The following is a 24,338-nucleotide window of genomic DNA, read 5'->3' on the forward strand; positions in this document are numbered from 1 at the left end:
GACGTTCTAGATAGGAAGATACTTGTCTTGACGTGGCATGCTTCCTGTGATAGAGAATATTAGGAGATTTGATTTCATTGTAATTGATTGTAATCTTCTATAATCAGATTTGATGATAAATCAAATCCGATTGATTTTATTGTAATTAGATTTGATATTGGTAATCAAATTCCTTTGATTTGACATGCATCGTCACCTAACATATCGTCTTTTTTAATTACCAAACTTATCTACTTCAATTCTCCTATAAATAGGAGTACCATGTATTGTGAAAGAAATTAAGCAATAAGAGCATAATGTAGCCCTTTGGACTTTATCTGTGGACGTAGGTCGTTGACCGAACCACTTAAAATCTTTGTATCTCTTTTATTTAAATTCTGCTATTTATTTATTTTTCATTAGATTATTTCCGCATTTAATACTCATAGTATTATGAATTTCTTCATCTTGTACATACGTACGTATGTTGGTACAAATTGTGATGGCCTCTGTATATAGTGTATATTTTTAGTTAATACTGAAATTTAAAATCAACAGAAAGATCATCCTTTCCTTCCATTTCGTTCAATGACAACAAAGAGAAACTTGGCAGGGAGGGACAACAATGGACATTTTGATCAATATAAACAATTTGTTAACTATGTGCAACGTGGAGATTGGTACTATATAAGGGAGTTCCTTGTGGATTATCCCAACGCATTGAATGAGAAGATCACAGCTCAGGGCAAGACAGCTCTTCACATTGCCCTTGCTTCGGGACATGATGATATAGTGTGGAGAAGTTGGTAGATAAAATGTCGGGAGAAAGCTTGGAAATACAAGATAATGATGGTTGGACAGCTCTAGCTGAGACAGCTTTTGCTGGTAACTACCGGATGGCAAAGTGCATGCTTACAAAGAACAAGCACTTGGCCAGCATTGGAAACGTGGATGGACGTCTTCCGGTTGTTCTCGCTATTGAAGGTGGTTATAAAGAATTGGCTTGCTATCTCTATTCTCTCACTCCGCTGGAAGATCTAAAAGGCATCAGCGGTGCTACACTTTTTACGAAGGCTATATATACCCGGACGTTAGGTAATTAACAACTTCTCCTTTAACTATCCATTGATGGCCGTTACTTATGATTTTCTTTTTATTGTTTTTTGTACTTACGCTATTACAACACAACAGCTATTGCTATGAATTTATTCGAGGATATTGGTCTACATTTGGCTCTTGCTCAAGACAAAGAGAAGGTCTCCCCTTTGTATGCCTTGGCTTCTACACCTAACGCATTCCCAAGTGAAAATCAGCTTGTGTTTTGGAAACGATGGATCTACTCTCGTTAGTATCGCTCTCTTGTTTCTTTTCATTAAATTGCTCTGGTATTATGCATGCACACATAGAATATATATTAATTTAATTCTATAATTAGGATTACGTACGTTACATGTAACACCATCCAAATGTACAGATGTTGCCCCAAATATCCAAAATTGAACAAAATGTTTTCTGTAAAAGGTTTTACACCCAAACAAAATCTCTATCACACGTTTTATTAAAGTAATGATTATGTGATTAAATTTAATTATTCCTATCAACTTAAGCTTTTAGAATAACTAGTAATTTAAATCACCCCATCTAAATTAAATATTTCACGTGTTGGGTCTGACATGTGGAGAGTGTTAAAATAATGATTAAGTGATTAAATTTACATTTTCTTATCAACTTAAAATTTTAAGATAATTGGTAATTTAACACATTCTATTTAGAAAAAGAAAAAACGAATGCCCATTATTACCAGTACTGCACAGGATGAAGGGTAAAGAGGTACCGGTTTGAGGAATTGAGACACCGGTTTAAAATTCCCCAAAAATAATATTAACTTCATACTGTAAAATTAATTAAAACATTCTTATAATTTCACATGCTATTTTTTTTTTTTTTTTTGACAATTTCATATGCTATTAAATATAAAAGGATGTGATCACCAATTTTAACAGTACTACACGCATAAAACATGATTAAATTATTACTATTAGTACTCTTAACTTTTTAATTATCGACTTAATGTGAAGATTAAAACTTCTACATATATAAGTGAATCCAAATGCTGATGTTAAATAGAAAAACAAATTATATAAACTATTATTACCGGTTATTGTTGGGGCAATTAATCAGGATGTTTTAAGATATACTTGAAATTATAAACAAACTAAAAAATCTGCTTTTCACATGATCAGTAATGCTATATATATTTTGTATACATATGAGCACAACTTTGCACAAATCTAAAACTGAAATAACCGACTTGTTTTATACATCAAATTTGAAGAAAAAAAAACTATAAGATCAAACTAATCTATATAAAGAGTGGTTTCTCATTAATTTCTTTATCTCATCAATATAAGAAGGTAGCCTCATTACATTAAACACATACATGACGCCAGATAGAACTAAGATTATTTTGACAGCATATGATAACAGCTGAAATTAAGATTCATATATGAATTGAAGATTGAAAATGGAATTCAGGAAAAAAAAAATTACAAATATGGAAGAAAAACATCTTAATTCTCAAAATAAGCAAACAGAAAAATAACTCTTGAAAACCTGAAATTTAATTAATACATCAAAACTTAATTTCAAAAGAATATAGACCTGCCATTTATATAGGCTAAGTTTGAAAATACTTGGAGAAATATAAAGAAATAAAAATCCAAAAATATCTCTAAATTAACTCAGAGACAAAACAAATTAAATTCGCAAATAAATATCTGCAAATATTATGGATGATCGATCTTATTCCCAAAATATTCTTCAAATATTATATCTGATTCTTTGCATCAAAATAGTAATCACTGAATAAGATAAAAGTAAAACAAAAAGATGAAGCAGGCAAGAGCATGAATTGTAGTTCATATATATATATGCATTGCGTATCTTGTCAATAAGAAATTCACGAAACCTGAATTTATTTCGTAAAACGATGCCTTGCTCGCATTTGTGTTACCTTTCGAACACTGCACGTACAACATACATATACATATATAGGGTAGGATAGGGCCAAATATAAAATATATTTTATATAAGTTTTTCCAAAAAAGGTATATTTTTAATTTAAAATTACTTTAAAGAAAATTGCTCATGCGAGATTTACTAATTAATGCTACAATCAAATTCTTACTTCATTCACCCTTTTTGCTGAAAGGTATATGCATTACCCTGGCGGATATGTTACCTATGTATCGTTTGAAGAATATTATTGAAGAAGTAGAAAGGCGCCAAGGATCCGGTATGTTTTTGCCCAAAATTTCTCTCCCTTATGTTTGGGTGGTTAAAATGAGAATGGTAATTTTGGCAACTTCATTTTTTTCGTTGTGATAAAATAATAAAACAACAAACAGTAATCGAGTAACGACTTTTATTTTTTATGCTGGCAACATCAGCCCAAAAATTTCTTTGCTCCTCTACAAAATATTGAAAGAATTTGGGAAAAGATTAACATTTAAACATAAAATCAAAAAAACACTAACATGGCTCCGGTCATTGTTGTTTAATTAAGTGCTGAAATTGAAGAGCCAAATCTAAATATTTGCGAATATGTAGAATCTAGTGAATCTATAGAACCTAAGAATCCTCACACTACAAAAATGAATGGGATTAATGACGTGGCTTTAGTGACGTTTTTGGGCAAAAAAACATGAGAATTAATGATGTGGCATCTTGCCCCTTAAACTTTTATGGGCTAAAAATGGAATTTTTATTACACTATAGCATACCTAAAAAAACGTTACCATATCGCCGATTAGTGATGTGGTTTAGTGACTACTTCAAAATGATAGTAATTATTAAGACTAGAAAAGGGGATAGCGACGTGCCCCTTGTCCACACGTCACCACCAGTAAAAACGTCACTATCCTTTAAAAAATTATTAAAAAAAATTAAGGATACTAGTGGTGAACAAGGGGATAGTTACGTGCCCCTTGTTCACACGTCACCACTAGTAAAAACGTCACAAGAATACTTTTTGAAAAAAATACGACTAGTCAAAACCTCATCTAGTTATCTAACATACCTTACAAATAAAGTGAAACAAAACTTCAATTTAAACTTAAATATGCACAAGGGATAAAGCATAGGCAAAATGACTTACCTAACATAAGGTGAGATCATCACCACTCCCCCTCAAGGGGTGAATGGTATCATCCTTCCTAACCCAAACTTGAGAAATCTTAGGTCTAAACTTATGACTTTGCTCAAACTTATCTAGCCTAGATAGCACTTCTCTCATCATTATGACCAAACCCTCACTTTCTTTCCTAGAATAAGAATTTTCATTTATATGCACATGAGGTTTCAAATTAAAACAGTGAGGTCGAATGTGGCCCACTTTTCCACCGTGATGACATGTAGGGACAAACCTTTGAGAAGGTAATTTCCTAGGAGGATGCACGACTCTAGGTGTAGGGTACGATACATGAGACTCAATGTAGATTTTCTTACCTTTCTTACCTTGAGGAGTCGGAGCAACTACTTGCTTTTCTTCACTTGAAGATTCTTTTACTTTCACTGGTTTAACAAAAACAGTATTTGAAGTAGAAGCACGGTTAGAAGAGAAAGAAGCAGTTTTATCAAATCCTAAGCCAAATCTGTCACTAGAATGCTTTTGAATATGCAACATTTTACCAAGCTTTTCACTACCGAATTTACTCAAGTGATTTCTAGATGCAATCAGATCATTTTGAAGGGATTTATTTTTAGCAATTAACACATGATTTTCAGATTTGAGAGTATATCAAACAGCATGTGAATCATTCAAAGATTTCAACAAATTATCCCTTTCAAACTCAAGATTCTTAACATCCTTAACAATTTTCAAGTTAGTATTTCTAAGCATAGAAAACTTTTCCATTAAATTGTTAAAGGAGTTTTGAAGATCATTAACCCTATTTGATACATTATTAAAGGCAGACTGAACATCTGATTGATAAGAATCATCAGAATCATAGGATGCAACAAATGCCACATAATTAGGAGTTTCTTCCTCATCAGTGTCACTCAAAGTAATATTGAAAGCTTTTTGATCTTTTGACTTATTACTCTTGAGGTTAACACAATCCTTTCGCACATGACCATAGCCAGAACACTCATAACATTTTGGACCACGTGGGTTTATTTCATTTCTATCCTTAGTACTCTCCTTACATTAAACCTTAGACCTGGGCCTACTAAAAACACGTTTTTGGGCATAATAGGTACGGGGTGTCCGAACAGGCTAATGGGCTGTCCGGACAGGGCCTTGCGGAGCAAAAACAAAGTTTCTAGAACTGCTGTCTAGACAGGGGAAGGGCCTGTCCGGACATGGACTGCAGAGGGTGAAAATCAGCAATCTGGAAATTCCGTCAATCCTTGATCAACAACTTCGATTAATGAGTGTTTGTTGTCCAATTGAGCTGAAAGTTTACAGGGACGTTCATGACACATGAATCTACATTATGAACAGTGGAGATTTGATTTTGAGCATTGTATATTAGTGTTTGAGCCGTGAACAGTAGCCTCTACATTTTGGAACCAAATTGAGCCAACAAAGATACTAACAATAAGCAAGCTAAGAAACCCAAAGAGTTTCCTCACCTTTTTCGTAGCATCTTTTGGGTCCTCTTGAAATCCTTCCCCAGCATTTGAATCAATTGAAACAAAAACCTTCACTTGCAGAAAATTTTACAAGAAGAATGAAAGAAATAAACCACATCGGGAAAATAAAAATAGAACCCAACGTCCCTAGCTACGAAGGCGTTCTGGAGGGGAGGTGAGAAAATAAGAGGGAGAAAGAAGAAAGGGAGCTAGGCGTGAGAAAAAGGGAGTCCTGAGAAAATAAGAGGGATAAAGAAGAAAGAAAAAAAAAAAAAAAAGGAAAAAGGGATTCCTCTTTTCTTGGTATAAAAACAATTTAGTTCTCTAGTTGGATTCCTACCATGCTATGGTTCGTTGGTTGGTAGTAAGAAAAAGGCTCAATACCCATCACAGGATTAATTATTTTGGCCTTTCACTGGATCTCAGTTTCCCTTTATGTTCTAAGGCCAATAAGAGCATTGATCATCTTCTTCTTTCCTATCCTTTCTCTGCAACGGTTTCGTGATTTCTCTTTGCTAAGTATAATTTGCCTTACCCTTTTTCTTGTTGGGATGAACTATTGGCTCAGAGTCACTCCTTTGTCTGGCTTTGGATTTTCTACTTTCTATAAGTGGTTATGTGCTATTTGGGGAATTTCGGTTAGTATTTTTGGTGTGAGTTAGTGCTTTAATATGTTTTGTTCTCCCTGCGTGGAGTTTTCTTTGTTTGTTTGTTGTTTTTTGTTTGCCTTGATTGTCTCTTTGTAGTGCTCTAAGGCGCTGTGCTTCTTTTGTTTCTGTGGAGGGTTGGTTGGCTGTTCTTTTGTTGCTTTTCTTCCTCCCTTTGTTTATTCATATTCATTAAAAAACATAATTCAGTTCCGTTTCAAAACTCAAATCTGCCCCAAAAGTGCACTCTAAATCCATTGATAAGCCATCTCTGGCCGTGTAACTAAAAGTCTTTGGGTTTGTGTCTAATAACAAATTTGAGGCTAAAAACTCGACCACTACTGCTTAGAACTACACAAAATTTACTAATAAATGATAGGTAACTGGTGGTGCTTTTCTTGTCTAGAGAAGGAAGCCAATCATATTGTAGATTATAATGTTGATTGTAGATTTAGCTGAATCTACTGAGTTGCTTATTAATTACGTACATATAGTTTATTTTATTCTTCTTTACTCTATTTCTAGCAATAATTTTCTAATGCTGATAATTAAGTGTTCTTTTTACTTTGCAGTACAAGCTAAACTGGGCCAACTAGTGTCATCTCCCCTTAACCTAGTTTTCGGTATACTGCATCTACTCAATTAATCTCATTTTTCGATGAATTTTATGAATTTCTTTATTATGCTTTTTGTTTTTGTTTTTATTTTTTGTTTTTTTGTTTTTTCTGCTATATATAGCTGAATTTGCGAAATAATTATTTTGACAATTAATTTGCAAAGGAATCAAGGATTTATATGAAATGGCGTTGGCCAATTACCAGAACCGTTTACTTATGTTCTTCATGAGCGGTGTGATAACAAGTTCAAATGATGAAGATAGGAAGACTGGTTGCGTTTATATAGCTGTCTTCCGTGCTATCAAGGAAGGGAATTTTGAGTTTGTTTATGAAATAGTGAGAGAAAATCCAGATCTCTTGTGGTGCAAAGATGACGAAGGCAGAACCATATTTCCGAGTGCAGTCCTATATCGCCAAACTAAAATCTTTAGTCTAATATACGGGCTTCATGTGAAGCTCCCGAAGGTATACTCTCAAGATTGCTTCAACAACAATATATTACATATGGCAGGAATGTTAGAAACTTCTACCCAACTTAATCGCATCCAAGGTGCAGCATTGCAGATGCAACGAGAACTACAATGGTTTAAGGTAATTTTTCTCGCTTTATATTTCTTTGGTATACTAGCACTACTACCTATAATGTTCCAAATTCTAGAAATTTAGAAGGGAGAAAGGAGAGTTATGTCAAAATTTTTATTTTTAACGCCAATTGCATTTAGCCCATTTCTGATACGAGGTAGTTTTCTTCTCTTTTTTAGAGGGATCCGGATCCTCTCCGGTTGTGTTGGACTGGAGAGATTTCCAGTTAATGGCCAAAATGGCCCTAGGAAAAATCCAAAGGCCATTACACTACCACGTGTCCTACTATTGAAAAAATAATAAAATATTTGTAGCACCCACACCCCAATGACACACAATATTGTTTGCTTTTGGCTCCCCTCGAACCAGGCTTCCTAGGAAGTGACCTATCCTAGTACTACTCCAGCAGAAGCACACTTAACTGCGGAGTTCTAATGGGATCATGACCATCACGGCTTTAAAACACATTGTTGTCATTAATGGTGTAATATATATTTAAGCACATCCCCATCTCTATACCAGACGATGTGGGACGTCACAATATTATTTACTATTTGTAAAAAAATAAAATAATAAAATAATATAATAATATATATTTTTTGGGTTTTTTTATATATGGCCCTTGGGGTGGTAAGGGCCACTGTTTGGCCTGGGCAAACACCTCCCCCTTCCTCCCTCTCTCACATGTATTCACTGCCACCACCACTTGAGCTCCAGCCCAAATGAATCCCGCCGCCTCCGCTGCCACCACCATACCCCTTCCTCTTCACCACAAACCCTTCTCTCCCTCATCACCAGCCTCCTCTCCGTCCTCCTCCTCTCATCCCAACGACCTTGACTTGCTGCTCCGATCCGGGGTCCTCCACCAGTCAAACGCCATCGTTCTCTCTCACCCAGGTCCTTGCTCTTCCAAAGAAGACTTGGTGTTTTTCATCAGGGACCTTTTTACTAGATTGCAAATCGGTGGGATCGAGTTCAAGAACAAAGCAACCAATCAAAACAAATATCCAATCGTTCCGCCATCCCCAATCAAAACAAATCAACCTATTATCCAAACCGATCAAGAAACCTAATCAGAAAATTCAACCCTTTTAGAAAACCTAGTAGCAATCCCAATCACCCCCATCCAATCGGCAGTCACTGCCATTCAAAACCCAAACGAAAATTCAGTCCCCACAAAACCCGTTCTTTTGGCAAACCCAGCAAGCCACTCACCTCAAGCAGTGATTTTGTTTCACAAGCTGTCAGCAGTGTAAGTTCGGCAAATCCCCATCACCGGATTCTTCAACCACTGCCGCCAACAGTGTAGGGCTGTTAAAGGGTAGTTTGGGGAGTGATTTGGGTGTTGGGGTTGGAGAAGAGGAAGAAGAGGCCGGATCAGGGAAAGGGTGAAGAGAAGGGTGGCGAGTGAGAGGAAGAGACTGGGGACTGAGCGTAGAGGAGAAGCGATAACGGTGGGGTGTCCTTGAGAGCCATGTTTGTTTGATTTGATTGTTTTCTGTTGGTGATTGGATCTCTATTCCCTGCTGTTTGAATGGTTAGTTAGATTGATGAATGCTGACTATGGAGGGAGAGACGGTCGATTGCAGCATCAAGGATCCCACCGGTTGCAGCATCATGGACAAACGGTGGGCATTGTCACCCAAGGGCCATATCAAAAACCGAATGAAAAAAAAATTTTATTTTATTATTTATTTATTTTAAAAACATTAAATCATATTTTATTATTTGTTCAATGGGCGGGACAGTGACACAATTATAGCCCTAAGATTTCTCCTAGGGCCCTCTCCTAGAGAGGATCCAGGAGAAGGACCCTCTCTAATCCGTTTGGACCAGAGGGGATCCAGTCCTTTATAATGTACTTAGGTGGAAAAGTTTTACTTTTTCGTTGCAATTAGAAGTAGGAGTCTTTCAAATGGGCAGCTAAAAACCACTCTATATTCACTGTCCGCCCGTTTGTATGGGTTGTAGGCAGATTTTGAGCACCTAATTCCAAGTGAGTGGATACTCTATTTGCTATCTGCACATATGTGGGCAGATAGGGGAATATGGGTAGGCAGAGGTGGATTATCCACCTTTGCATACCCGCACATTATAAACAAAAATTGTTTGGTTTAATTAAATTAAAACATCATTTAGGGAAAACTAATAGGGAAATTAGTGGGTTTTATTCACAAATTAAAACTCCATGTGTACAACATAGAGGCTTATAGGTGTTATAGTTTCATCAGGTAGCCAGAGAGAACCGTACCACAACAGCATCAACATCAAGTTGACCAACAACTCCCACATAAATTTAGTTCATAGATTTTTTTTTTTTTTTTTCTGAAAAAAAAAAAACTTAAAATAGCCAAAAATTCATTGTGGATGTCACAGGCGTTTAGTACAAAAAAAAAAAAAAGGGCCCATAGCTATGCGGTTATGGGTGGATTTGGCAAAGTGTGGATGCGGATGCAGGTGCTAAAATTCGTTATCCACAATGTGCAAATGTAAATGATGAATAAAAGTATTATCAGCCCATATGATGCAGTTTACAACCCTAATTAGAGAAGTGCCTCAATTTTTTTTTTTTTTTTTTCCCTCTAATTAGGAGTACCTCATTTTAAATACCTTAAAATGTGTTCTTAATTTTATTTATGATTTAGTTGTCATTTTATGAAAGTTTGGGACAAAAGTGTCAATTAAACTACCTTGGAGTTATATTTGTCATGTGTGTGTTTACATAATAAACTACCCCTATTGGTTTTATCACCCACAACCACTTTGATCGATCCCTTCAATGATTAATCATATATATTCTATTTTCACTCAAATTTTCAGATTTTAAATCTATACAGCATGTATGAATCTTTGTATAATAGTTAATTTTACATAATTAATTGTACTTGTATTTTGTTTCATTTCTTTTATAAAATCTGTATATATGAATTTTTTTTTTTCTTTTTTGTTTATTATATAACATTAAAATCCTTGGCACATATTTAAATGTCCAATATACACTTAGACGAATAGGTACGTATATGTATGTATACATAGATAAATTACATCTAGCAAGCCAGCTACATGCATCATGTAATTAAATTTTGTTTAAGTTTAAAAAAACTTACAAAATGAACCGTCCTGAACAAATTGTTTAAGTTCGAAGGATGGAACATTGGGTTAAGGTTTGTGATTGACAAATTATAGGAAAAAAAAAAAAAAAAAAACTTAAAATTAAGTTTTTTAAGGGAAGATTGGGTTATTAACGTTGCATGAAACTTTGATGTACTTGAATAAAGGAGTCAAAAATGTTCCTTTGTGTATCTGTGCTTTGGTTAGGATTAAAAAAGTGAGATTTATTTCTTTGACCGTTTGGAAAGCAGAAAATTTTGAAGCTTTTGATTATGATATTTTTTTTGGAATGGTTGAGGCCAGGTTCAAAATAGTAATTGGAATTGTTGCATTTAAGTGGATGAACGGATCTTCATCAAATAAAATTGTTTTTGGAGTGAGGAAACATCACTCTTTGACTGACATACGATGTATATATCTTTTGGTAGCCTTTTTCCTTCTAATACTTTGATTAACAAATGCAGGAGGTGGAGAGTATTGTTAATCCCCAGCTTAAGGAAGCTTTAAACAATGATCGTTTGACTCCTCGAGAATTGTTTACCTGCGACCATAAGGACATGAGGAAAGCATGAGAGCAACAAATGAAGGATACAGCAAGTTCTTGTACAGTTGTAGGCGCTCTCATTGTCACCATTATGTTTGCTGCGGCCTTTACCATTCCAGGTGGCAACGACCAAGCCACAGGCTTGCCAATGTTCCGAAATGAAAAATTGTTTAAACTCTTCATAATATCTGATTCCCTATCGCTCTTTTCCTCAGCAACTTCAATATTGATGTTCCTAGCGATCCTAACATCGAGTTATGAAGAAGAAGATTTCCTCAAAGTCTTGCCAACAAAGATGATTATCGGACTTTTCACTCTTATCTTTTCTATAGCATTTATGATGGTAGCCTTCTGCGCCGCTCTTTTACTTATGTTACGTGGACAAACATGGTTTGTCAATCCGATCATTTTTTTGGCTAGTGTTCCAGTCACCTTGTTTGTATTGATGCAGTTCCCCCCTTTGATAGGCATGATCAGATCAACTTATGGATCGAGCATCTTTGATAGGAAAATGGAATATTGGTTTAATAATTCATTGTGGTAGTATGTTGTTTTGTATTCCATTAATATTTAGCATACCAGCCAAAACAGACATTTTTATTTATTTATTATTGGACAGATGATTGGTAAATTTTCAGCTACCTTATGTTGCTTAATCATTTTGTGATCTTTCTGGTTTTATCCATATTTTTAGTTCCACAAATAAGTCGTTGATCCATTATCCGTTGTAAATTTTTACTCTTTTTTATTTTTTTATTTTTATTTTATAATTTCTCCTGTTACTTTGATAAAGGATAAAATACATTTTGATACAGTAAATTACATCCATAACATGTCCACCCTAGTAGATGACCTTTAAAACCAAAAGAAGTGACCTTGGGTTCCAAGTTTGTTGGGTGTTCTCCTCTATAAATCATTCATACATTAATATTCATTATCACAAATAATAATAATAATAATAAATAAGGAAATGAACAACATATTTCCAAAATTTGACCTTTCATATGTCGGCTAAATGTATACTAGACCACTAAAAGTCATCGCTAAAGGTCTTTAAGTCATTGTTAATAAGTATGGCGGCTATCTCGTAGACAATCCACATTAGTGATGACTCATGTAGTCCTTGCTGATAATTCTTATTAGCAATGACAAAATTCATCACTTATATCTAGCTATGAATGTGTGTAACGTCTCAAAAATTAATTAATTAATTAAAATACTTAATTTGGAGTATTGCTTATAATACTTCCACACAAATTAACTTATGCACTAGATGATCATGAGTTTCTTCTGTCAGTATGTTTTCTTTTTTTTTTAGATATGTCATATGTGATTAACTAAAAGCATTTTTTTTAAATTGCTATATGAGTTTATTGTCTGAACAAGTATTTATTTTCACTCTTCAACCCCACCTTTTTTCTTTTTGTCCAAATCTTCAACCCCACTTGTTAGTACATATCTCCTAGACCCTGTTTCATTCTTTTGTTTTTATTTTATTTTTAAGGGGAGAGTGGGAATAGACCACAATTGCACCCATTGGTTAGAAATTTCATGTAAAAAGGCAGAGCACAAGAGAGAGAGAGGATGAGGAAGAACAAGCTTTTCTTGGCACCTACCAACTCTTTCCCCCGATCGATCACGAGCCATAAAAGCTCGAATTTAAGGTCTGTAAAGAGAATTTCTTTTCATTTATCTTCGAGTCCGAGCTTACAAATTAAGGCTTTTAGGATATCACTATCATTAGTAGCAACAAATTCTTAGATTCGGATTTTTCATTTCTGTATAAATTGAGGTAGATTTAAGGGTTTAATTGTTTAAATGGCCTACCACTAATCTCACAACAAGAAGAAATAAATGAAGCAATAGATTTTTGAGTATTGGGATATTTAGTCTTTGGTTGATTTTATTCTCGTTTTTCAGGTTTCATTGTATTGTGCAAGTATAAAGAAAAATCTGAGGTGTATTGGGCTGTTGCTCGTTTGATTGAATTTGAAGTTAAAAGGGTGTGATTGCATTTGAAACATCATCAGTCTTAGAAGGTTAAGCAGAACATTTGAGAATTGGGTTTTTGAATGCTGATTGAATAGAATAAATGTTGGGGCCCTGATAGCATATAAAATATTACAACTAAAAAAATAAACGGTAAGCAAAAGATGTATAGCAATTTTAAGGAAGCATTCGATAGCGTATGTGAAGCAAGCAGTTCAAGAAGATGACGCTAGGTGATAGCCATTTTCATTCCCCATTTAGTTGTTGATATTATTCATCATCTAATATTTTGCCTAAATTTTATAGGTAGTTTCCTGCTAATGTGCGTGTATCTATTTACAGGGAACAAAAAAAAAATGGTCAAATTTTAGATTTGAAATGCTTGTTGTTTGGTTCACATAGTTCTATCATTTCACTTTGTACGTTGTCTATATCTATCTGTTCTTGATTAGTGCTTTCTTGACATGTATTCTGGCAGTTACAATGCAACCTCCTAAAGAGGTACCCCTGATTTGCAGTGCAAGGACAAAATTCTTCTTCAAAGTGTGGTTGCCCCGGATGGTGCGACTACGAAAGACATAACCCGAGAAATGGTCTGATGGTTTTGCTGCTCTTGGGCTTCTTCCTTTTTGGCTGTTGTGGTGTTTTGGGTTGTTTTTCTTCCATGGACTCAGACTTGGTGTACTGTGTTTATTTATTTATTTATTTTAAAGTTTAACAAAGAGGATGGTAAGGTCGTGGAAGAGTTCAAGACGAGGGTCATTTACATTCCTGCTAACCCCCCATCACCTGTCCCTGAAGAACCTGAAGAACCTGAAGAAGATTCTTCTCCCAGGGCATCAGTGCTTGAGAATGGGCATCAAAATCGCTCATTGTTTGATGCTGTAAGTTTTATAGTCTGTTGACATGCATTTTATAGTGGGAAAAAAATTTCAATACATTAAAGCTTAAAAAAAATTAAAATATGCCCAAAACACTAAAAATTCAGTCTCAATTATTTTCGAAATCATTTAAAATATGCCCTAATAGAGACCTAAAGAAGGTAAAAAGGACTAAAATAGGCCCAAAAAGTCCATTATCTAATATCTGAATAGCAGAGTCTTCCTAGAGTCTTTCCAAATATGATGTGCCTTTTAAAATTACATCACTTTCTATGTTTTCATTCATTTGTTTCTTCAAATAAAGCTTTTTCACTCCCAACCAAAGTAACCAGCACACTACTCCCCCACGCAGATTACATTACTAGCATCCAAATCAAGTTCTGCTATAGAGAAGCTAATTTTGTGTCAGATTGCCTCATTAAATATGGAGCCTCATGTCCTAACTTTGATGCAGTACTACATCATTCATTATTGTATATCACTTCTATTTGCATATCATTCTATAACTTTTGCTTTTGTCTATTTATCTTAACATGTTGAACCGAAAACAAAAGGGAAACTTTAAATCGCATTAAACACAAACTCATGAACACCATCCACAACAAATCTAAGGGAGGAGTCAACTGCTTGCCGTAGAAGGGCAGCAGACTGACCCCTTTTCCCGTCTCAATTCTCTCTAATTTGTCAATAGGAATCATTCTGCCATTGGATTCCTTGGAAGATTGGTTATCTAAATTTAACAATGAACAGTTCTATAATCCATGTGAAAGTTCATTATTTCTCTCACAACATGGAGAAATATTAGCTTTTTCATAACTCCGGAAAATTTCATTATGATATTTAGTGGCTAACTAGAAGGTGATGGATACCCAAAATGGAAAAGAAAAATGGATGAGATTATTAACATTTGAAGTATAGCGGACGTTGTTCTCTTAACCTTACTGAATTTCCTATTTATAATCTATAAGGATATCTATATGACATACATTACCTGTACCGATAGTTAATCAGTCCTTTTTTCAACTGATTAAAGCAATCAGCCTTCCTCCCCAAACTCCTTAGTGAATCTCTCATGCACCTCAAGGTCTGCTTTACTTACAGTTGGCTTCTGTCTAGCAAGCACTTTATCAAAATCTGTTCTTGTGATTGGTGGTGGCTGGATCTGTTAATTCATCAATTAATCCCAGAAACAGTTACATTCAGGCCATTAAAGAAATTGATGAATGAAGCTAGAAAGTGCAACCTCAAATTAATTTTCCTCTAAAGAAGCCTATTTTAGTCAAAGAGAAAATCAGAAGGAAAAAAAAAAAAAAAGCATCAACGCTATTGAATGAGGAATATATCAGGTGGCATGCCCTTTTTTCTTTTTACTTCAAACCTATTTTCTAGAAAATTTCTAACTGCAAAAGTAAAAGGAACAATCTACATCTTCCAGAATCCTATATACTGCTACTCTGCACCAACATGATTACAGTGCTCAGTTTCTAGAATAATTTCTTGTCTTGAACTGTATGTACTATCCAATGAAAACCATGGAGTGCCCAAAATCTTTCCAAATCCATACCTTTGAAGCTAGGCCTTGGGCATCAAGTTCCGGCAAGGTAATCTGAACAGCTCCAGGTTGAGTAGGTTCACAAGGGATCCACATGCCATTAGAGGTATTTGTGAAGAATTTAGCATCACTGGTTTTCCGAACAGGTTCAAATAGTACATCCTTAACCTATCAAAAGAGAGTAGGCAGTAGCTGCCAGTTTTCAGCCATAAAATCACAGAGACATGCTGCCACCTAATATAAAACAGATACTTACACAAACTGATATATCTGAACCTGAAAACCCTTCTGTTTTGCAGGCCAAATGCTCAAAATCACTTTCAGTTAAGTTATGAGGAGTGTCCCCAAGATGCACCTGCTCAAATCAAAATCCCTGTGAGGATAATAAACAAATTATAAGCTACAAATGCATCAGTCACAATGAGTCTATAACCGTATTGCTCTGATTCTCCAAATGCAGTGCATTACGAAAACCATAATACCTTAAACATGTGCTGCCTTGCCTTCAAATCTGGAAGAGGGATATATATTCGCTTATCAAAACGACGCCGGATGGCCTGCGTTTAGTTTGCATTAGCCTCAACGATCTCAACCATAGAGCAATCAATATCATAAAGCCATAACCCACAAGGTCTGAAAGATGAGACTTTTCTCACCTGATCCAAAGCATAAGGTGTATTTGTGGCTGCAAGAACCAAAACTTTCTCATCATCATGGCCTACACCCTGAAATAAATTGAGGAAACTGATCATTTCAAGATTACAAGTGGATTCATGGAAGGAGTCCATCAATGTTTACCGAAAAATTCTCATTGAGATAGAATTATGAAAAGTATAAATAAAAATTAAGAACTAACGAGGTTAAAAGATAACAGTAATAGGGAACAAGAGGAAGGAGCTGTTGGACTTGAGATGATGCACAACGAAATACAAGAAAAGGTAGGAGTTTGATCACTAGTCATTACAAATGTGTAATGACTAAGTTATGTCTTTGAAGTTTGACGTGTTTGAAATTCTACTTATTTGAACATCCAAAACTTATACTGCTGAAAACCAAACTCACAAATTACCCTAAACTCCATGTCAGTGTGGAAGTTTATAAGCATGTGATAAGTTAACGGCTAGTGCTAGGGAGCCAAACAAATGAACCTAGAAAATTTACCAAACTGATGTGGCAAGAGTTTTTAAATTAAAAAATGCAATTCTCTCTCCCATGTCTGCCACTCACAGTCTGCCACTTCAGTTCGGAAAATTTTCTGGGTTCATTTATTTGGCTCCCTAATAGTCCTCTAAGTTAACACCTTACATAAAACTAGCTTGATTCTTTAAACTAAAAGACCTACACACTTACTATCATTATCACCTTCATAAAAGCATTTATTGCCACAATAAATTTACGGTCTATAATTTGTTTTATTGCCATAAATAATTGTCTATATAGGCCTATGTTGTAATTATATATATACATGATCACCAGCTTGTAGTTACTATATCATAAAACCATTGAAAAAAAATTATAAAATAGAATGAGAAAAAAAAAAATGCATACCTCCAGTTTATTTTACTGTAATTTTATGAATGAGAAAAAAAAAAATGCATAACTCCAGTTTATTTTACAGTAATTTTATGAAGACCATAGTTTTGTTCACAGACGTAAGGAGAGGCCAAGCAATTTTAGCTCCAAAAAGCTCTGCACACCTATACAAGGTCCTTCCTTCCATTAGAAATACAAATACGAATAAAGCTAGGCATACTAAAACAATAATTGGATCACTTTCCATATTGCATAAATTACTAAAACCAGGTCTAAGCATGTCAATGATACTATGTAAAAGTGAAGCTTCAAAAGCATTATCATCCACTTCCTGTGAATTCAAAATACCTGCATCTGTACAAGCAATTCCGTTTTGATACGTCGAGATGCTTCACTCTCATTGCCTTCACCCCGTTGACCACATAAGGAATCAATTTCGTCAATGAAGATTATGGAAGGAGCACTATCACGAGCCATTTGGAAAAGATTCGAGACTAGCTTTTCACTTTCACCCATCCATTTTGAAACAAGGTCTGATGAAGAAATACTGGGTATGGACAGTATCTAGCACTTGTCAATGTTGGCATTCCATCCATATAAAGACATTAAAAGCAAATACATCTACATCCATGGGCAATCTGTACATGAGAATGTAATAAATGTAGCCCTAAACTAGAAAGTTGAATCAGTGGAAGCAGAATGGGACGTATATAAATGGACTTGAAAATCCAAATGCAGACTCCATATTAGTTCAAGCAGCTTAATTTAATAATGCAGCAATTGCAATGAAAAGCATATGAAGCAGTCAACTGCCTAACATCGAATTACAAATATATATATATATATATGCAAATGACAAATATAAAATATTAAAAACTCAAGGATGTCCATGCTTACTGAAACTCAGATAATCTTAAATATCAGCAAGAACATAATCAATCCAAATTTCAAAACTTTTTCTCTCACATCTCAATTATTGAACACCAGGCCTTTATTAATGTTCTTATAATTCAATCTGATGAATTTGCAAAGTCATGGCCCGATGATGTAATTTGATTACCATCTTCTTGACTTCCACTTATACAATGATCTGAAAAATAAAGATTTAAGCTGACTGTAGAACACACAACACCATTTTTTTTTTTTTTTTGAAGTAGATAGAACACGCATCACTATTAAAAGTCTACTCGTCTCTTCATTCCAAATAGCCCTCATTACAGACAGAGTAGCTGTAATGGGTCTAAAATAGATAGATATTATAGCCCATTTCTATTACTAGATTAGTTGTTAGTTAGGCCTAGTAGTTAGGCCCAAGTAGTTAGAACTGAGTCTATATAAGACTCCTTAGATAATTGTAAAGGTATCAAAGAATTTGCAAAATGTTTATTGTGAACTTTGGAGGTTTAAGCATCCTAGAAATGCTTAGTTTTCTATAAACAGTTTCCATTTCCATCAATTCATCATTCATCTTGATCCTTTTCCATCCATTTCAGTTCAGTATAGTGTGTTAAAAGTGCAACACTGTTACAAGTGGTATTAGCGCCTCTCGTTTTTTGATTCAGAAAAACCAGATCCAACATGGCGCAAGATGCAGACGTATATCAATACAGGAATAAACTCAAAACAGATGTGAGCTGATATGGTTCCCCGTGAAGAGATACAGAGAAGTCAGAATGATAAATATAGTGCATTGGAGAAAAGCATACAGGAGCTGACTGCTACGTTCAAACAAAAGGGAGGTAATCAAGATAGCTTGCAGAAAATTTTTTAAGAAAGTCAAGATAGGTTGCTGAAATTTCTCAAGAAAGTCAAGATAGATTGCAGAAATTTTTTCAGAAAAGAGCCAAAAAAATAAATTTGCCTTTGAATGAGAAAGAAAGGATCAAAGATTCCGAGTTAATCCCTATGAATATCGAATCCATGGAGTTTGAGAAGAAACATCCAGTTTCTGAGGAGGTAGAGACCCAAGAAGAATTCAAGAAAGGAGCAGAGGAGTGTGACCAAACAAACCAAGAAGAAGAAGAAGAAGAAGAATCCGGTTGAAGATACGCATCGTTCGTTCAATGAAATTCATCAATGAAGCAAAATGGTGCTGAGCATCTCAGAATCTATCATAGTGAAGGTAATCGGCGTGTTAACTCCAAATTCAATTTGTAGTACCAACTTCTCGAAAGAATTATGCATCTTTAACACCAAATCTTTAAAGAATATTCAAGATAGAGTTGGGCTTTATCAAGATGAAGAGAACGTGTTTGACGAAAAAGAAGAAGAAGAAAACAAGATGATTCAAGAAATAGATCCAGTTGAAGCTACGCACAGTTTGTTCAATGAAATTCATCAATCAAGCAAAATGGTGTTGAGCATCTCGGAATCTACCGTAGTGAAAGTAATTGGCGTGTTAACTCCAAATTCAATTTGTAGTACCAACTTCTCAAAAGAATTGTGCATCTGTAACACCAAATCTTTAAAGAATTTTCAAGATAGAGTTGGGTTTATCAAGATGAAGAGAACGTGTTTGATGAAATGTTGGACCAAAAATTGGAGCCAAGGAGGAATATATTTTGGAAATATGAATGGTGGGTCTTTAAGACAAGGTGGAAAATAAAGGAAGTGGTGGGTTGGCTCATTGTCAGTGACTCTAATTCTGTGGCGAAGCAGCTCCCTGATCTGAATAAATTTTTTTTTTTCTCTCCAAGCATAGATGGCATTGGAAGAAAAGAAAGAAGGAAGAAAGGTGCAAGGCTGCGTGTGTGTAAGTCTGGCTAAAACTGTGAGTAGACTTTAGCAAAGAGGAGGAAAGTCAGACTTGGGTAATGGGTTCACGTGAGTTGGTGTGCATGCTTGGGAAGTTGAACAGTGCGAATACAGAGTAGTGTGTAGTCAGACTTCTGCTTAACCATACGATGATCGATGGGCTGGTGGCTTTGAAAAGAAATAGGTCGGCTGGCAGTGTAATGTGTTGATGACAGGTGTGTTTAGTGGTGACAAAATTTGTGGGCCTTTGGAAGCTGCAGTGTGCTAGGTGTGTAGCTATGTAGTTGAAGATAATGCTGGCTGTGTAATAAATTTTTTCTTGGCTTTGTTTACATTGGGAATTGACAAAGCATACTGAGCATGTGTAACATCAGTCTTGCTCAGAGTGAATTTAGTTTTAGAAAACGTGGACTTTCAAGTCAAGGGATAGCTGGGTTGTCAGCTCAACGGTCAAGATTTGGGCAGATCTTTTTCAATTTGCACACCTTGTGGGCAAGGTGTTTTAAAGGAGTGGGTAATGTAATGGGTCTAAAATAGACAGATATTATAGCCCATTTCTATTACTAGATTAGTTGTTAGTTAGGCCAAGTAGTTTTTTTTTTTTTTTTTTTTATAAGTAATATTGTATATATCAAAAAAAAGCGCAATGCACCTCTAAGTACACAAGAAAGTATACATAGGTAGCCCAACTTAAAACCCAAAGACAAAACCCAAGAAGACCCAACCCACAAAACCCAACTAGGCCTAGTAGTTAGGCCCAAGTAGTTAGAGCTGAGTCTATATAAGACTCCTTAGATAATTGTAAAGGTATCAAAGAATTTGTTGAATGTTCATTGTGAACTTTGGAGGTTTAAGCATCCTCGAAATGCTTAGTTTTCTATAAACAGTTTCCATTTCCATCAATTCATCATTCATCTTGTTCCTTTTCCATCCATTTCAGTCCATTACAGTATGTTAGAAGTACAACACTGTTACAGTAGCATGTCATACTGGTCCATTACTATGCCTAAGGAACAAACTTTTCCAACAAAAAAACAAATCAATAACCTTCAAAGCTATGCCCCATTGACCACCAATTAAAGAATAGGAGAAAGATCACAAATCTTGGGCAATAGAGCAATGAAGCAATATGAATACAATGCCATGCCAATTGCAGAAAGAAGCAGAGGAGAAGAGACAAACTCTCCAATCTCCATAAATTTCCTTTAATAGTTTAAAACTACTAAAAATATCATCTTTCAAAAGTATAAACAAGAGAAGGAACAAAGGAAATCTTTGTATTGCAAAACTTTGTGTATTTTTTTTATAAGTAATTGCAATTCCAAAAAAAAAAAGACTATTTTGAATGAAAGTGTACCACATTTTCAAATGATCACAGAATGTGGTTCACAAGGGTAGTAGTGTCTTATGCTAACTATACATCGAGAATAAACCTATAACTGCAGCATCAGTTTTAAACCATCAAGATTCACTATCCAGATCTACAATTTCCCAAATAAGAAAAAACAAAGACATTGTGTCCTTCCATTTGGATGAGAATATCAAGCTTTTCCTAATGATTTTCACGATCGTTCGGGTGGTCTCATTTTATTATCATAAAAGAAACGATAATGACTACACCATTTAAAGCAATTGGCTGGTATACCCATATGCAATCTAACATAATGCAAGGATACCATTTTCTTGGATGTCTAAATGATTCCAATTAACCGTTGGGGATCCTACTACTATCTTGGACAGTCATTGTGAATTATTAGTTGTCAGTGGGCCAAAAGACCAGGTAAATTTACAAGTACTATTCTTCCAAATATTAGTCAATTACATCTCAGTGCATTGCTTAATTTAAACTATCCAAAAATGAAATTGTGAAATATTATCAAAAACCAGGCATGAAAGATCAAGTGATCCTTAGATAAAGAAAATTAGAAATTATGCAGCAACACTCAGAAAACGAAAAGAAGAATTAACCTAGATGATCATATAGACGTCAATTAATGGCATTTGGAAACATCTCACTGGGCCAAGAAGAAAGGGATTGTAATATGAGATACACAAGGAGGTCAACCTAATTCAAATATACTTTCCCCTAAAAGACTAGCTCTTCTATCTACTACTTTAGTCCAGCTACTTGCTATGTATTGGTAAAAATAGTACCTGAAGAAAGTTGAGTCTGCTTCTGTTGCAACGGCCTTTGCTAAATAGGACTTCCCTGTTCCAGGTGGACCATATAGTAGAAAAGCCCTCCATGGTCGTCTCTTCCCTGAACAAGATACCAAATGAGTTTTCTCCCCTCTCTTTGCTAGATCAGATCATATGCAATTTTTAACAGCAAAAAGTATCATACAAGACACAATATTTACATTAGTGATTACAGAAGGAAATAATACAGAAATTAGCATGTAAGTAGATTGCTAGCTCATTCATCACTCTTTTAGATTCAATCATGAAAAATGATGTCTTTTTGAATCCTAATGCTAGAGAGTTCACATCCCATCTTCCATTCCATTGACATAAATTTCACTTTCAAGCAGACAGGTGGAAAAAAGCAGTGACTGCTAAACCCCTGTGCCTTATTTATAAGTGTGAATTCCGGGGAAACTTGATAGGCAAATAGTTTTTCTCGAATGGGTCTTAAAACTTATAATAACTCTTGTTATTTTCTTAAATGTATCTGCACAACTGGAAGATAGACTAATTGGATAATCAAACAATCAATGAAGCAATGGCAAATATAACTCTTAAAATGGTCCTTTTCAACCAGCTCTGACTTGGCTGCTTCTTTCCAGATCAGGATAAAGCCAATACTCGGAGCAATGACAGGTATTTAAAATCTCTTTCACAGCACAAAGAATTGTAATGCCTTACTGTTACTACTATACACAAACCCTCTTTTTGCTGGTTTGGTTCCTTTTTTTTTTTTTTTGTTTCTAGGAAAAGACAATCCAGAACTTAGAAGGATGCCAATCTTTTAATGGATTCAACTGAAAGAATATAAAATATCAGAGTTTTCTTGCACTGTTATACCTAAGAGAGAGAAAGGGAGAGAGCAATTGTATAATTTATGCGTACAGTTTCCATAGAAGCATTAAATAAACAAGAATTACTAGAAACTGAAAGTCAGATCAGCACACATTCTTGGTTAATTGATCGACTTGCATTTATATCACAAGTGGCATGTTTTCATAAGGATCAAGTTTTACTATAAACCCAACCACTCTCATTAACATTGAAAGCATAGCTGAAGAATTGAAGAATGGTTCAACCAGCAAACGAAAGCAGATAAGCCAAAACTTAAAACACAATGATTAAGGAACTAACCAGTAAAAAACTGGGGAAACTTAACAGGCAGAATGACAGCCTCTTGCAATGCCTGTTTGGCACTCTCAAGACCAGCCACGTCACTCCACTTCACATTCGGTTTCTCCCTAATTATCGCAGAATCAAGGCCAGCCCGGAGCTTTGCTAGCTCCGGATCGCTCCCTTCTTTCCCTTCTCCACCCTTCGACTTTGTCTTTGGTTGCGTAGCAGCTGCTACAGCACCATTAGGCCCATTTCCTCCACAATCAAGAATGGCCCTTATCTCCTCTGCCCTCCTCAAATATTCCATAAATTTCTGAGTTATCGCTTCCTTAATCTTTGGATTCTTCTCATACTTCAAATGGGTCCTGAAGTACTCTAATGCATTCATATAGAGGGGAAATGCCTTACTATAGTTTCCATCGTCATCTTCTTTAACTGCTTGCTTCACATACGCAATCGCATGCTCCTTAAAATTGCTATACATCTTTTGCTTACAACAAATGCATAGAAATGAAATCCTCAAAACAGAACTTTCAAGACACCATTCCTTCCTTCTAGAAACCGAAATCCAACACTAAGCTTGGCATTTCAACCATTTATTTTTTTTAGTTGTAATATTTATATGCAATCAAAAGCCCCAAAATTTATTCTATTCAGTCAGAATTCAAAAACCCAATTCTCAAATGTTCTTCTTAACCTTCTACGACTGATGAAGTTTCAAATGCAATCACACCCTTTTAACTTCAAATTCAATCAAACGAGCAACAGCCAAATACACCTCAGATTTTTCTTTATACTTGCACAATACAATGAAACCTGAAAAACGAGAATAAAATCAAAATGGTTCAAATCAACCAAAGACTAAATATCCCAATACTCAAAAAATCTATTGCTTCATTTATTTCTTGTTGTTGTGAGATTAGTTTTAGGCCATTTAAACAATTAAACCCTTAAATCTGCTTCAATTTATACAGAAATGAAAAATCCGAATCTAAGAATTTGTTGCTACTAATGATAGTGATATCCTAAAAGCCTTAATTTGTAAGCTCGGACTCGAAGATAAATGAAAAGAAATTCTCTTTACAGACCTTAAATTCAAGCTTTTATGGTTCGTGATCGATCGGGGGAAAGAGTTGGTAGGTGCCAAGAAAAGCTTGTTCTTCCTCATCCTCTCTCTCTCTCTTGTGCTCTGCCTTTTTACATGAAATTTCT

At 35.1% G+C, this 24,338-nt stretch overlaps 1 protein-coding gene and 1 pseudogene across 3 annotated transcripts; one reads left to right on the forward strand and one right to left on the reverse strand.

Moving 5' to 3' along the window:
* Nucleotides 1-741: 741 nt before the first annotated feature.
* On the forward strand, nucleotides 742-11,780 carry LOC132171397 (uncharacterized; annotated as a pseudogene). Its single transcript, XR_015911309.1, has 6 exons — nucleotides 742-1,074; nucleotides 1,225-1,327; nucleotides 6,363-6,400; nucleotides 6,713-6,886; nucleotides 7,044-7,471; nucleotides 11,038-11,780. The product of XR_015911309.1 is annotated as an uncharacterized LOC132171397 (transcript).
* Nucleotides 11,781-14,862: 3,082 nt separating this feature from the next.
* On the reverse strand, nucleotides 14,863-24,303 carry LOC132167674 (protein SUPPRESSOR OF K(+) TRANSPORT GROWTH DEFECT 1). Of its 2 annotated transcripts, XM_088512971.1 has the most exons (9): nucleotides 24,215-24,303; nucleotides 23,145-23,942; nucleotides 21,981-22,086; nucleotides 17,421-17,619; nucleotides 16,196-16,264; nucleotides 16,022-16,096; nucleotides 15,796-15,894; nucleotides 15,552-15,707; nucleotides 14,863-15,149 (listed from the first exon to the last, which is right to left on the reverse strand). In XM_088512971.1, exons 2-9 carry the CDS (start codon nucleotides 23,608-23,610, stop codon nucleotides 15,024-15,026), a joined length of 1,296 nt encoding a protein of 431 aa, XP_088369097.1. In that variant the 5' UTR covers nucleotides 23,611-23,942; nucleotides 24,215-24,303; the 3' UTR covers nucleotides 14,863-15,023. The 2 variants fall into 2 exon arrangements, with proteins under 2 accessions (XP_088369097.1, XP_088369099.1); XM_088512973.1 differs by lacking the exon at nucleotides 24,215-24,303 and having other exon boundaries at nucleotides 23,145-23,993.
* Nucleotides 24,304-24,338: the final 35 nt, after the last annotated feature.

The sequence above is a fragment of the Corylus avellana genome, chromosome 2, assembly GCF_965113065.1.
Source record: "Corylus avellana chromosome 2, dhCorAvel1.hap1.2, whole genome shotgun sequence".
Lineage (NCBI taxonomy): Eukaryota > Viridiplantae > Streptophyta > Magnoliopsida > Fagales > Betulaceae > Corylus > Corylus avellana.

Coding starts and splice junctions, on each gene's coding strand:
- LOC132167674 (XM_088512971.1), bottom strand. CDS start 23,610: ATGTATAGCAATTTTAAGGAGCATGCGATTGCGTATGTGAAGCAAGCA. Junction 16,097..16,195: donor CACCTTATGCTTTGGATCAG/GTGAGAAAAGTC, acceptor AACTAAACGCAG/GCCATCCGGCGTCGTTTTGA. Junction 15,895..16,021: donor CAAGGCAGCACATGTTTAAG/GTATTATGGTTT, acceptor TGATTTGAGCAG/GTGCATCTTGGGGACACTCC.